Genomic DNA, 14,126 nt, shown 5'->3' on the forward strand with positions numbered 1-14,126 from the left:
GGAATCCCAGAGGAGAGCAGTCTCCTGGAAGCCGTGGGAAGAGTGTGTAAGCGAGGAAGGAATCTGGTGTCCAGTCCTTTGTTCTTAGGCCAAGTCAAATGGGTGCTGAGAACCGGCCATTGGGCTTGGCAGCCTAGTGCTGTGGGTGATGTGACGGGGACCAAGACATGACTGGGGCAGCGTGTGTAGTAGGCACAGTGCTTTCAAGTTTTCTGTAAAGTAGGGCAGAGTAAGGGTGGTAGCTGGGAAAGTCATATGGTCAGAGGGTGTTTTGTGTATTTGCTTGTTTGAAGGTGGAGCTATTATAGCATGTGAGTGTGATGGGGGATGGCTGATCCTGCTGAATAATCCAGCAGAGAGAGGGGCAATGGGAGAAGCAGTTGAATACCATTCACTAGATAACAGTAGCACGCCCCAGGGCTCCCTGAGGAAGCACTTGTTCCATTTCTCTGCAGCCAGATTTTACTTCTTGGAAAATTCCAAAGAGTGTCCTCATCTGTCCTGCTCTCCAGATGGCTCTGTTCTCTTCCCAGCTTCACTGCCTGTGACCTGGAGTCACCCACTGACAACGGCAGCTGGGCCGGGTCATTCCAGAGTGTGCCTTCCAAGCTTCCCTTGTGCCTGGCATGCGGGCCTGCAGCCGTCTGCCTGAGTGCAGACCCCGCCTCTCCCACGGTGCGGCTTCCTCCACTTCTTCCTCCACAGCTTCCTCCAGCTCTTGGTGCTTTGGTTTCCTCCTCTGTAAATGGAGATGATGACCTTACCTATGTCACAGGGCTTTTGTGAGGAAGATGTTTGAAGTATTGAGAGTGGCTTTCAGAACACTGAAGGGTTTCGTTGGTATTGTCGTTGCTGTCCGTGCAGGAAGCTGTGCCTGGAGCAGGCTTTCTAAGACACATGCAAGTGCTAGGAGGTGGAGTGTGGGGATCCAGTCCACCCCAGGCAGCCTGTGTCAGGAAATGTTTAAACAGGCCCCTTGGTAAGAGCTGTCCCTCTATCTCATTTTGCTTGTTGAAACCCTTAAATGATTTAGGGAATAGAAGAAGCAGCAGCATCTCATAGTGGGATTTCGATATTAATGTCTAATTCAGCCTCCAACTGTATTCACAATTCCAGCTGCTGAAGTCCCTTACCTGCTGACATACCTCCTCTGCCAAGAAGCTCACTGCCTTCCACAGCACATCATCATCATTCTTCATCAGCAGTTCCTGGGAGAAAGTTGTTCCTCCCAGTGAGCTAAAATCGCCTCCCTTTGATTCCCCAACTCCCATCTTTGCTGTCTCACCCCAGTTAAACACCTCTCTATGGGGCCATATAACCAGGTACTTGCCTGTATCCTTGAGTCTTGGAGACAGTGACCTTATTCCCTTGTGTCTTTTCTTCTCCAGGCTGTAGTCTGGAGCCCGGGGAGTAGGGAGATACTGGCACCTCCCCAGTGAGATCTCAGCTATCATGACCTAAGCTGTAGTCACGCGGTCTCACACTGAAGCAAGAATCCCCACCCGGGGGTTTCCACAATGGTTGTTGCTAAGCAACATGCCCGTTCTCGGCTTGCACTGGGGGACGCTGAATGCAGGATTTTATGAATCAGAGTCATGGGCTCAAAAAACACGAAATTTCAGGGTTAGCCCTGGCTTTAGGCAAAGCCTGATCCAGCAGCTCAGCTGATGTTACTAAGGGCCCTGTTTCTTTTGCCTTAATCTTTGGGCTCTATCTGCAGCCCCCAGCATCTCTGGACGGTCCCCTCAGAGTCACAACTTCCCGCCTCGTCGGTCATCATACTCCGAGCCCTCCTCAGGCAGGCAGAGAACCGGGTCTGTGGGAGAGGACGCCGCTGAGGCCCGGAAACGCCTGCAGACGCTCCTTGTGTTTCATTGGCTCCCTGTGCAGCCCTGGGCCACTCACGGTGGCCAGGGTGGGGTTATGCTGATAAGCACGGGGAGGCCCCGCGGGCGGGGGCGGTGCTCGCCGCCGAGGTGCGGGCGGGGAGCTGGCCACCGGAGGCTGCAGGGCGGCCCCGGCGCCCGTGGGCTAGCGGGCCCTCCAAGTGCCGAGTCCACCTGACGGAGCCCCGGCCGGGAGCCCGCGCCCCTCACCTGCCCGGACTCTCCGCGGGGCCTCACCCCGGTCACGCGGATCAGCCGCGGGAAGCTCCCTGCCTGCCCCTCCTGGGTGCTGCAGGGCTTCCACCTGCGCAGTGAGACCAGCAAGGGGCCATGGCTCCGAACAGCACCTCCCGAGCAGGGGTCTTTGTGTTCCAATAATATTTGGTCGTGGGAAGTCCACTCCGCGAGTCCATATTAAATGGGGACTCTTGGGTCGGGCGCAGTGGTCCACGCCTGTAATCGCAGCACTTTCTGAGGCCGAGGCGGGCGGATCACCTGAGGTCAGGAGTTCCAATATGGAAACCTCGACTCTACTAAAAATACAAAAATTAGCCTGGCATGGTGGCGGGCGCCTGTAGTCCCAGCTATTTGGGAGGCTGAGACATGACAATCGCTTGAACCCAGGAGGTGCAAGCTGCAGTGAGCCGAGATCGCGCCACTGCACTCCAGCCTGAGTGACCGAGCAAGACTCAGTCTCAATAAATAAATAATACAAATAAAAATAAAATGGGGACTCTTTGGAGATTGAAAAATAAAGCTACAATGTATGAAAATGAGTTGTCATACTATTTAATAAAACCAGGTAATATTTTCAGCCATTTCATTCTTTTTTTTTTTTTTTTTTGAGACAGAGTCTTGCTCTGTCACCCAGGCTGGAGTGCAGTGGCCGGATCTCAGCTCACTGCAAGCTCTGCCTCCTGGGTTTATGCCATTCTCCTGCCTCGGCCTCCCGAGTAGCTGGGACTACAGGCGCCCGCCACTTCGCCCGGCTAGTTTTTTTTTTGTATTGAAAAAAATTTTTTTAATTCCCCTATAACAAGAAGTCCAGAGATGGGTGGCCCTAGGGCTGGTGAAGTCAACAGCTAAAAGACATTAGGGCTTTTGTTCAACTACTCAGTAATCCTCTTAGACATTTTTTCATGTCACAAGACAGCTGCTGCAGCTCCAAACATCACATTCTTATATGACAATGTCTAAAGGCAGGAACGAAGGGGCATTTCCTTTCCTAGAGTTTTTTTTTATAAGGATGAAAATCTGTTCCAGAAGATTTTGCCTTGAGTCCCATTGGCTAAAACTGGGTTCCATGCATGTGCCCTAGCTGCAAGGGATGCTAGGAATCCCAGTATCTAGCACTTCCTCCTGGACTGTGGGAAGCTGACTCTGCCAGGGTGACAATGGCTGTTCATAGACAGCTTGCCCATGTACAGTGGGGAATGGAAGAGTCCTGTACTCTCCTCCTCAATGCCTGTGTCTCTCCCACCACTGCAGGTCAGAGGACTCCCAGCTCCCAACCCCACAGTTAGCCAGCCCAGAGCCAGGAGACAAGAGTAATGAACCTGAAGATGCTGGGACCAGAGACCCAGACCCCACTCCAGAGGGAGCCTGGCAGTCAGACAGCAGCTCCGGAAGCAGAGCCCTGGATGAAGGTTTGTCCCTGTGTGCCCAGTCTTCCTGCCAGGCTCACAGTCCCTCAGGCTGTGTCAGCCCTGCTCTCAGGGGTCTGTCTGCATCCATGCTACCACCAGCCTCCAAACAGAGCCCACTCCCACCAGCTGCTCAGGCTGGGCTGGGGCCCTTTTCCCCAGCCTCATCATCCTAAGAACCTAGGCCTGGAGAATCTGGGGGGTTTAGAGCCATCAGGAGGTCAGGATACCCCGAGATGTTCCCAAACTTGCCAGGTGGCCAGGGTCACCTTTAAAAGCATGGATGCAGGCTGGATGTGGTAGCTCACACCTGTGATCCCAGCACTTTGGGAGGCTGAGGCGGGTAGATCGCTTGAGTTCAGGGGTTTGAGACCACCCTGGCAACATGGCAAAACCTGGTCTCTACCCAAAATACAAACAGATTAGCCCAGTGTGGTGGCACGTGCCTATAGTCCCAGCTACTTGTGGGAGCTGAGGCAGGAGGATCACTTGAGTCTGGGAGGTCGAAGCTGCAGTGAGCCGAGATTGTGCCACTGCACTCCAGCCTAGGTGACAGAGTGGGGCCCTGCCCCACCCCCCAAAAAAAAGAAAAAGAAAAAAGAAAAACATGGATGCCCAGGCCCACCCCGGATCTCTGCATGTGATTCTCTGGGGCGGTGGGGGTGGGGTCATAAGCCTGGTTTTGTTTTTAAACAGCTGTATCAGTTAGGACATCATTTGTCTCCCAGTGTCAGATCATTCAGCCCAAACCAGCTTAAGTTAAAAGAGAATGTACTGGTTCACGTAGCTTCAAAGTCCACACAAGCTTCAGGCACAGCTGAAATGTCAGCAGCACCACTGTCTCCACGCCTGGCCCTGCGTTGCTCTGCAGTGATTCATTTCACAGGAGGCACTCCCCTCATAGTGGCAAGATGGTCACCAGCGGCTCCAGGCCTGGTCCTCTCAACTCCCAGGCCAGAAGCATGGAGGGCATTTCTCTTCCCTGCAAGTTTTGAGTCCAAGTCTTGGGCTAACTCCAGTGGCTCCCACAGGGTCCCTTGCCCTTCCTGAACCAGTCGCAGAGGAGGCTGCACTCAGCCTGGCTGGGCCTGACTCAAGTGCCCCTGGAGCTGGGTGGTGAGGAAGAGGAGGGAGTGGGACTCCCCTGGGGACAGGAATGGGGACTGAGGTTGGGCAGCAGAACACCAGGGGGCCACACAGACCCCCGGGCTTCCTGATGCTAACGCAGGCGGGAGCCCACTGTCAAGGCCAAGCAACACTGGGGACCACAGACAGTCACATGCGTCACACCCCCTTCCTCCACATTACTCCAAACATTAGATGCCTGCAGTTCCCTGAGCATTGAAAATCTGTCCATCCTGGTGCCCGTACCTTGAGGAACCCACCCCAGCTCCTAAGAGACTGGCTTGGCCTTTCCTGACTGGGGTTGCCATGGCCTAAAATGGAAATAACACTTATCTCTGAGACCACAGACAGAGCCTGGCTTGTGTCATCTTAGAAAACAGGGAAGAAGTCAGGCACGGTGGTTCATGCCTGTAATCCCAACATTTTGGGAGGCTGAGACAGGAGGATCACTTGAGCCCAGGAGTTTGAGGCTGCAGTGAGCTATCATCACACCACTGTACTCCAGCCTGGGTGACAGAGCAAGACTCTGTCTCTTTAAAAAAAAAAAAGAAAGAAAGAAAGAAAAGAAAGAGAAGAAAAAGAGAGCATTTCTCCCAATGTCCCTGTGTAAAGTCCCAGGAAGGGGCTCTGACTGGCCAGCTTCACTCTTGGGCTGGTCACATTACAGGGAGGCAGACCCAGCCTTGGTGGCCTTACCACATAGGAGCCTGGGATGTGGGGGGTGGCTATCTCAAGAGGGGACATGGCACAAGAGCCCTCCCCTCGGGCTGCCACCTGGGGAGGGATGCCTGGTTCCCCACCCTTTGTCCTGCATCCCCACATCCTGTGCTTCCCCAGCAGTGGACGAGCAGCTGTTCCGATCTGTGGAGGGCCAGGCCGCCTCTGACGAGGAGGAGGAGGATGAGAAGTGGCGGGAGGAGCAGAAGACGCCGGCAGCCGAGGCCAAGACACTGCTGGCCCGGCTCTCCAGCTGCGGAGGCAGGTGTGTGGCCTGTCTAGGGTCAGCCACTGTGGGCCTCAGGCTCTCACACTCAGAGGTGTCCAGGGAAGCCAGGAGCACCCAGGAGGCTGGTTAGCCTTGCTCAGCCACCTCCCAGCCCCTCTGCGGCTCTGTCCCCTTGTCCCTCAGGGAGAGGTGGGAAGGCCCACCAGCATGTAGAGGATGAAGTGGGATGACCTTCCAGGGTACAGCTCATGGCTGGCTTGAATTCCCATTCGTGCCTTCTCACCAGCACCTGCACCGGAGCTCTTGTGGCACTCCCAGACACCACTGTCCCTCTCAGACCCCTTCCCAACCCATCACCCCTTGCCACACACCATTTTCACAGCTCTCCAGCCTGGCCCCAGGCCGGTGCTGGCTCCCTGTTTCATCCTCACCTCCACCCTCATGGGGACCGAGGACAGGCCCAGGACACCTGGGACACCTCGGACAAATCACCTGGCTTCTCCGAACCTCAGTCTTCTCGTCTCTAAGATGGGATGGTGACACTTGTGTGGCAGAGGCTGTGTGAGGATTTGAGGTCAAAGATATACAATGCCTAACAGGTGCCTGGTGCACAGTAGGTGGGAACGCTGGTGGGGGCAACAGTTATTATTGTATGATAAAATGCTGTTGATTTTCTGGAGTTGTTGTTACCACCAATTCTTCATGTCAACAGCAAACACTTATGAAGCACCTACTACTTGCCAGGCAAAATCTGAGGGACAGGGAAAATTGCAGTAAACCAGACAGTGGCCTCCTCTTTTGGATCCTCTAGTGAGTGTGACAGGCGTGAGGAAGAGGGGTCACACAGGGGTAGGGACAGAGGCGGGGCAGGGAGATGTAGGGAATGCCTCTCTGAGCAGAGCCCTGAAGGAAACGAGGGAATAAGCAATGCAGATGCTGGGGGAAGAGCATTCCAGGAAGAGGGAAGAGCAAGTGCAGAGGCCCTGAGGCATGTTGGAGGGACCGCCAGGAGGCCACTGTGGCTGGAGCAGCATGAGTGTGGGTGGGTGGGAGGGAAGGTCAGAAAGCTCACGGGGCAGATCAGGTGAAGCCTTTGGCTTTTCCTCAGAGTGAGATGGGGGCTGTGGGAGGGTGCTGGGCAGGCAGGTGCCGTGGCCTGGCTTTGCTTTAGGAGGTCGACTCCGCACCACCACCACCTCTCCAAGGCTGGACAGAGTGGGCTCTGGGAAGCAGCCCCCTGCAATGCAGGCCCTCTCCTTTGCTGCAGGTGTGATGACCAGACGGCGGAGAAGCTCATGACTTACTTTGGTCACTTCGGCGGTGCCGACCATGCCTGCACCCTGGGGGAGTTGGAGGCCTGCGTTGCCATGCTGGTGGAGCAGCTGAGGACTCAGGGCTGCGGTGGGAGGACCCTGGGGACCTCTGGGGAGGAGGTCAGCAGATCCCAGAGATCAAAGGCTGGAGCAATTCTAGAGGATCTCACAGCTGGAAGGGTCTGAGGGATTGCAGCCAAGTCTCGTGCCCCATTCCCAAATGAGTAAACCAAGGCCCAGAGGGAGGTGATTTCCTCTGATTTAAATTTAATAAGAAATCTTTTGGTTGCATATTAAAGGATCCCACCTCAAATTAGCTTGATTGCAAAACAGGAATTTATTGGAACATGGAGCTGAGAAGATGATCTGGACTTCAGGCACAGCTGGGTCCAGGGACTCAGAACAGATTGTCTCCATCTGTCTGCTGTGTTTTTCTGTAGGAGGTGGTCTCACTTTCCCCTGCTTCAAAAGGGCTTGCTTCATATGATGGGGGAAGGGAAGGCAGGACCATTAACAGCCCTAGACTTCCATCAGCCCACCTGGGAAACCCTCAGAGGAAAATGAGTCTCACTCCTAATACACGAAATCTCAGGGACGAACTCCGATTGGCCACCTCACTCATGTGCCTGTCCCTGGGCCAATCCCTGTGGTGGTGGGGCAGGTTCAGTGATTGGCATTGCCACCAAAGTCAGATGAAGTGGAGGAGGGGCAGTTTCCCAAAAGAAAGGGAGTGTGGTAGCAAGAAGATGGGGAGAGAGGCCGGGCATCCAGCTGTCTCCATTTCAATAAAACCACTTCGCATTTCTCATTCTCTATAGGAACTTCTCTACTCTATAGGAACTTCTCTATTCCACAGTAGCCAAGTGTGCAATGCTGCTGAAAGCTGTCATTTTACTAAGCCATTGCCCACTGTGCTTTTACATACTGCTTTTGACATAGTTTTATATTTATACATCTGAAATTCTAAGTCTGTACTGCTTTTTACTTATGTATGGCATGATGAAGTCCTAGTTCCTTAAATAACTTTTTAAAAATGATACCAGCTGACTTGTACGACCCATGAACCACACGCTCGGCACTGATGTGCTTTGTCTTACTTTATGTTCAAAGAGCCCAATGAGTAGGAAACGGGTTGAGAGAGGTCAGATGGGCTGGGCTGGGAGCCCATGCCTCATCCACGCCAGTGTGCCCTCCTTGAACCAAGGCGGCCACACCGCTCCGCCTTGAGGCCAGGAGTTGAGTCACTGGGGGCAGGAGGGAGCAGAGGGGTCTGTTTGGGCTCCAGCCTCTTAGTGCGTGAAATCAGAGACCAAGACAGAAGGTAGCAGGCCCTGGAGCGCTGCAGTAGATTGGACAAAGACCAGGACTATGCAAACATTCTGCTGAAATGTGCAAAAGGAAACAAAGTTGAATGTCATTACAGGGCAAGCTGGTGTGGCTGCAGCTAAACTTTCCAGTGAGATCGGGTTTGCACCACCTCCAGCTTGTGGAATCCCTGCACCGGGATAGGGGCACCCCTCACTTACTCCCCAGAGAAGTCTGCTAACACCAAGTAGCACTGCATGGTGTTTATGTGCCGGAGCCAGGCTGCCAGGATTCAAATCCTGACTCCATTTCCTATGTGACCTTGGAAAAGTTACTCAACTTTTCTGTGCCTCGGTTTCCTCACCTGTGAAATGGGCATAATAATGGTACTATACTGCATGTATCAAACAGGTGAACACTTGTGGTGAGTGCTCAGCAAACATGCGCCACAGCTGTCCCTGTTTCTAGCACTCTTTTGTGTTGTGCAGGTCTCCTAAGTTGAAAGTTGTTTCTACATTTTCTCCACCACCGCTCTGCTTTCCTGGAGGCCTTGATCTTGCCTGCCCAGGCACCCCTCAGGAAAGTCGTAGCCCTTGTGGCTGGGAAGGGTGCAGTACTGTGGGCCATCAGGAAATAAACTGGCAGTCACAAAGTTCTGAAGGGCATAGCCACCCTTCTAAGAACATTTCAAGGAAACAGGACTTGGAGGATCCTAAAATTAGCCGGCCTTCCAGTCTCATCCCTAGAGAGCAGAGGCACTGGGCCTTCCCTCCTCCTGCCCAAGCCCAGAGTGGACCCTGAGCGCCCTTGGCCACCACACTTTCCACTGGTTCTCTTTCCCTCCATTGGTGCCAGGGGAAGGGACTGCCTCGTGCCTGGCATGCCTGCTTTAGAAGGCAGGGGCCACAAAGCACTTTGTGACTGCCTGGCATCCTAGTGTTACTGGGTATGACTGACGGTTTCGGTGGTTCCCTGGCCAAGACTGGGCCCATAACTCAGACTGGGCCAACCAGGCCCCTCTCCTGGGACTCTCCATGCTGTGGGATGGGAATGGCTGGAGAGGGTCCTTCTCAGCTGTGGCTCTTGGATAAGAGGCTTGGGACACTCCCACTGTCTCAACCCTGTCCCATTCCTGAGGTTCTCCAGCTGCCAGTCCATTCTGGGATCTGCCCACTAGCCTGCTGTAAATTTCCTCTCTGTGTAAGCTAGCCAGATTGGTTTCTGCTGCTTCCCACCAAACTTAATTTGTTAAAAAAAATAAAATAAAATACAACAAAACCAGAGAAGAGAAGGGAGAATGGAGTCCCTAGAGTAGGAAACAAAATACACAATTTTTACATCAGTCCAACTCGCTGTGTGGCTTTAGGCCACACACTCAGCTTCTCTGGGCCTCAGCACCCGCCTTGGGGAGATGGAGTAGTTGATCTGGTCACCTGGAAGGCCGGGGGAGGCCAGCAAGGTAAGCACTGAGCCCCCTTCTCTCCCCAGGCAGAGTTGCAGCAGAAGGTGGAAGAGAATGAGCACCTGAGGCTGGAGCTGCAGATGGTGGAGACTGAGAGGGTGCGGCTGTCCCTGCTGGAGGAGAAGCTGGTGGACGTGCTGCAGCTCCTGCAGAGGCTCCGGGACCTGGTAGGCTCACGGGAGCTGCCACACTCAGGGAAGGGAAAGGAGCTCTTGGAGGGAGCCCCACCTGTGTCAGGCACCAGGCTCTAGGCTCTCCTCACAGTAGGCAGCTGTTACCCCATTTTACAGATGCAGAAATGGAGGCTCAGAGGAACCAACCAAAAATAGGGTTGGGGGGCTCCCCAGGTCATTTTAAGAAGCTAATAAAACTCTTGTATGTATCATTTTCTGGTTCTGTTCTCAAAACCAGAAGAGGATAAATAGAAGAAAGACAAGAAAGGAAAATTATAAACTAATGTGACATTTAAACATGGACGCAAAATTATTAAACACAATACTAGCAAACCAAATCTGGCAGTGTTTAAAGAAATGCAACATGACCAAGTTGGACTTATCCTAGAAATTCAAGGATGATCCCACATCAAAAAATCTATTACCAAAATACACCACATTGCAGATTAAAGGAGAAAGACCAGATGATCATCTCAATTGATGCAGAAAAGGAAGTCAATAAAATTCAATCTCCTTTGATTATCAAACTCCTCAGCAAATTAAGAATAGTAGAGTTCTTCTTTCACCAGATAAGGGCTCTCAACCAAATACTTCATGCAGATCTCACACTGACTGGTGACATGTTCAGAGGAATCCCCCTAAAATCAGATGTGGCTGGGCATGGTGGCGCATGCCTGTAATCCCAGCACTTTGGGAGGCCAAGGTGGGTGGATGGCTTGAGCTCAGGAGTTTGAGGCCAGCCTGGCCAATATGGTGAAACCCCCCTCTCCCATCTCTACAAAAAAAAAAAAAATTTGCTGGGCATGGTGGTGTGTGCCTGTGGTCCCAGCTACTTGGGAGGCTGAGGTGGGAGGAATTGCTGAAGTCCAGGAGGCAAAAGTTGAAGTGAGCTGAGATTGTGCCGCTGCACTCCAGCTTGGGTGACAGAGTAAGACCTTACCTCAAAAAAATAATTAAATTAAATTAAAATTAAAATCAGACTCAAGACAAGAATGCCTGTCATCACTGTTTTTATGCGAAGCAGAGGTTCCATCCAATGCAGCAAAAGGAAAGGGAAAGGCTATAAGGATTAGAAAGAAAGGAAGACCCAGGTCTGTGGGGCTCTGAAGTGGGCTGTGCCCTGTGCGTCGGGCTGCCTGGGACCCGGAGCTGCCGAGGTCCAGCCCAGTGTTCACATCCTGGGCAAGCAGAGACCTGGGGATGGGCCCCGAGAGGCCAATCCTAGCCCAGGCAGGCAAGGGCAGTGGTTCCCAGCAGAGGCCATGGGCCATGCAGCCTCAGGGTAGATGATGCGGCCCCTCCACCTCCCAGCTGGGTGCCTTAGGCAAATTTCGCATTCTTTCCCAGCATTGCTTTTTTCTGCTGGTTAAAACGGGCATAATAAAATACGTTGTTGCAAAGATCAAATGAGCAATGCATAAAAATGCTCTTAGGGTTATTTCCCAGTGTCTACCTGGGCACAGATGGTAATCCTCAGGTACGTGATCTTTGATGGCATGGATCCTGCCCACTGCCCCACTCACCCTCCAAGAATCTCTGGGAAGCACAGGGTGGGCAGCCTAGGGGTAGGGGGCCAGGAAGGGATGAGGGTTGGGGAGGGGGGCTTGATCTGTCCCCACGGAGCTGCCCAGAAGCCCCTAGGGGACACCAGTTCCCATCGGCTGAACAGTGACACAGCAACTAGTCTGATCCAGCCCTGTCTCCATTTCTTTTTAAGAACATATCGAAAAGAGCCCTGGGGAAGATTTTGCTGAGCACGCTGGACGCTTTCAGGGACCCCACCCACGGTAGGAGAGCACCCCAGTCTCTCAGAGCCCAGGCAGTGGCTGGAGGGTGTCCTGAGGAGGAGACTCCAGCGTGCTTCATCCTTAGCATCTTGTTTACAAAACAATCATGTTATTCCTGCCCTCCATGCTTTAGAAAGTTGAAGGGGCTTTTAGCAAGAGCAGAGGCACAGAAGCCTCAGGCAGAAATGCCAGACAGAAGCCCAGTGAGGGATGGGTGGGCGCCACCGGCAGCACTGCAGCCACATGTGGGGGAGGTACCCCAAGGGTTTTTAAACCCCTGAATCCTTATGAGGGACCTAGAAGGAATGAGTTGTTATCCCCTTCGTACAGAGGAAGACACTGAGGCACAGGGGTCAAGTGCTGGCCACACCCAAGGCTGAGACATCTCCCTTAAGCACTCAGTAACACGGACCCGCTGTTTACATGAAGCTCAGGGAGCAGAACGGCAGGAGTGCCAGCTTATGCCTGGTGCAGCCAGGCCGAGCTCCCGACTCACGGGGCTTCATAGGCTGACAGGGCAACCAAAAGCCCTTTGTTCGCTGACCTCCCCAGGCACCACTGGGCAGAGCTTAGGTGCACCCACTGCCCTGAGCAGTCCTTGCCCTCGTGGAGGAGATCAGAAATTGTGTGCTCCAAGCCCCCTCTCCGGGGTCCTAAGGGAAGGTGGTCCACAGAGCGAGGAAGCTGGGCAGGGCTGGGGAGGGGCACAGGGGATAAGGGTGGCTGGGTCTCAGGAAGGAGGGACAGTGGCTTTGTGGGTGAAGGCGAGTGGACTGATCCTGCCCTCCCTGCCTGCTGTTTCCCTCCAGTGGGGAGGCCCAGCCCCGCAGCCATCCTGGATGCCCTGCACCAAGCCTTGGCTGCCTGCCAGCTGTTGAGGAGACAGCCCTCGGCACCAGCCTCTGCAGCAGCTGCGCTCGCCAACCACCTCCTCGTCTCCTGCTGAGGTTAGTGGCCCAGCCTGTGGGCACCCTGCTCAGCCTGACTGCCTTTGGACCAGCCTCCATGATCAGCCCAACCACTGACAGCTGGTCTGACCACCGTCACATCATCAGAACTTGAGTCTCTGCTGGCTCCTTCCAAGGTTAAGCCCAAGCCCAGAGCCTCCCACTGCAGTCCCTGGAAGCCACCCCTTCCTTGGGCTCCTCCACATTCCCTTGCAGCCCCTGCATTCCTGCCACCAGAGTCCACATTAAAGCCCTGCAGTTGCTGGATCAGCCTGCACCTGATGCTGTATCTTTCCCCTGCCCACAGGGCAGAGGTGCCCACTTTCTAACTGAGTCTGACCCTGAATCTCTTCCCCAGGGTTTCAGGATCTCCTCCCCTCCCAGCACTGTCTCCTTCCTCCCACCAGCATGCCTGCTGCAAGGGAGACTGGGCCCAACCTTTGGGATACCTGGTCTGTAGGAAAGCACTCCACACCCCAGGAAATGTTGATGACTAGGAAAGGCTGCGGGAATTCCAAGGAAGGAATAATCACTGTAGGCTCCCTGGTGAAAGCTGGCCTTGAACCAGCTCTAGAAGACAGGTAGGATTTAGGCAAGAGCAAAGTTGTGGAACCAGCAGGGGGCCCCAGGAATGCAGTGCTTGGAGCCCTTGCTCCTGAACACACACTAACTCCTGAACTGTGAGCCCCTCCTCCCGAACTGCAAGCCCCTCCTCCCGAACTGCGTCATGGGGTTGCAGGAAGGAGTGGCCCAGATGTCCGGTATCACCTAGCTTAAACTGTCATGAGAGAGAAAGATCCACTGCCAAACAGTGCCATGGGGGTGAAACCAGTGCTAAATGGAGGTAAAATAAAGTGTTGTAAGAGCCCAACCAGTAGGGGTCTGTCCGAGCCTCGGGATGCCTGGGGAAACTGCAGGAGTCAGGGGAGCCCTGTCTGCTCTGAACCTTGGTGGGGAGGGGCAGGGGCAGAGGAGGAGGTGGAGGGAGGGTGGCAAAGATGATGAGTTTCACCCTGGCCTTCGTTCAGGTAACCACTGCAAACGCCTAAGCAGGGAAACAGGCCCAGCAACTTTCAGATGGTTCCTCCGGAAATGGAATAAAAGAGACCAAGGCCAGTGGCCACCACAGAAAGGCCACCCCCACCCCTGGTCCAATTAGATGGGACAGGCCCCTGGATCCATGGGGCCATGTACAGAGCTGGCCCCGGGAAGGTGGTCTGAGCAGGCAGGGGTGCGCCCAGCTTGCTCCTCACGTCTCCATGGAGCCCACTGGCCCTGTACCTCAGGCTCTGCACTGCCTGCGGGACCCAGGCCAGGCAGGCTCCCATGTGTCCCAGCTCGGTCGCAGGGCCAGCTGCTGTGTGTCCTGATCATGGTGGTGGCTACATGAACCTACACACGGGTTAAAACTCACTGCGGACAGATACGAGAGTTCAAAGCTCCAGGGGGCCCTCATTACAGGGAACCTCATCACAGGGGGACCCCCACACTTTTGCGAATTTTACCTCCAGGAGTTTTACTATGTTCGCACAGTGAAAA

At 54.0% G+C, this 14,126-nt stretch overlaps 1 protein-coding gene across 7 annotated transcripts in view; it reads left to right on the forward strand.

Moving 5' to 3' along the window:
- The window catches only part of EFCC1 (EF-hand and coiled-coil domain containing 1), a 41,530-nt gene extending 28,072 nt beyond the window's left edge, over positions 1 to 13,458 (forward strand). The window contains exons 3-9 of one of the 7 annotated variants that reach the window (XM_030942735.1): positions 3,375 to 3,532; positions 5,492 to 5,636; positions 6,868 to 7,033; positions 9,707 to 9,847; positions 11,571 to 11,640; positions 12,450 to 12,587; positions 12,946 to 13,458. In XM_030942735.1, the coding sequence (XP_030798595.1) occupies positions 3,375 to 3,532; positions 5,492 to 5,636; positions 6,868 to 7,033; positions 9,707 to 9,847; positions 11,571 to 11,640; positions 12,450 to 12,586 (817 nt within the window). In that variant the 3' untranslated portion in view covers position 12,587; positions 12,946 to 13,458. Of the gene's footprint in view, positions 1 to 3,374; positions 3,533 to 5,491; positions 5,637 to 6,867; positions 7,034 to 9,706; positions 9,848 to 11,570; positions 11,641 to 12,449 lie in introns of those variants that run through there. The other 6 variants (XR_004060452.1, XM_030942726.1, XM_010354674.2 and 3 more) reach the window with 6 other exon arrangements.
- Positions 13,459 to 14,126: the final 668 nt, after the last annotated feature.

The sequence above is a fragment of the Rhinopithecus roxellana genome, chromosome 1 (genome assembly GCF_007565055.1).
Source record: "Rhinopithecus roxellana isolate Shanxi Qingling chromosome 1, ASM756505v1, whole genome shotgun sequence".
Taxonomy (NCBI): Eukaryota; Metazoa; Chordata; class Mammalia; order Primates; family Cercopithecidae; genus Rhinopithecus; species Rhinopithecus roxellana.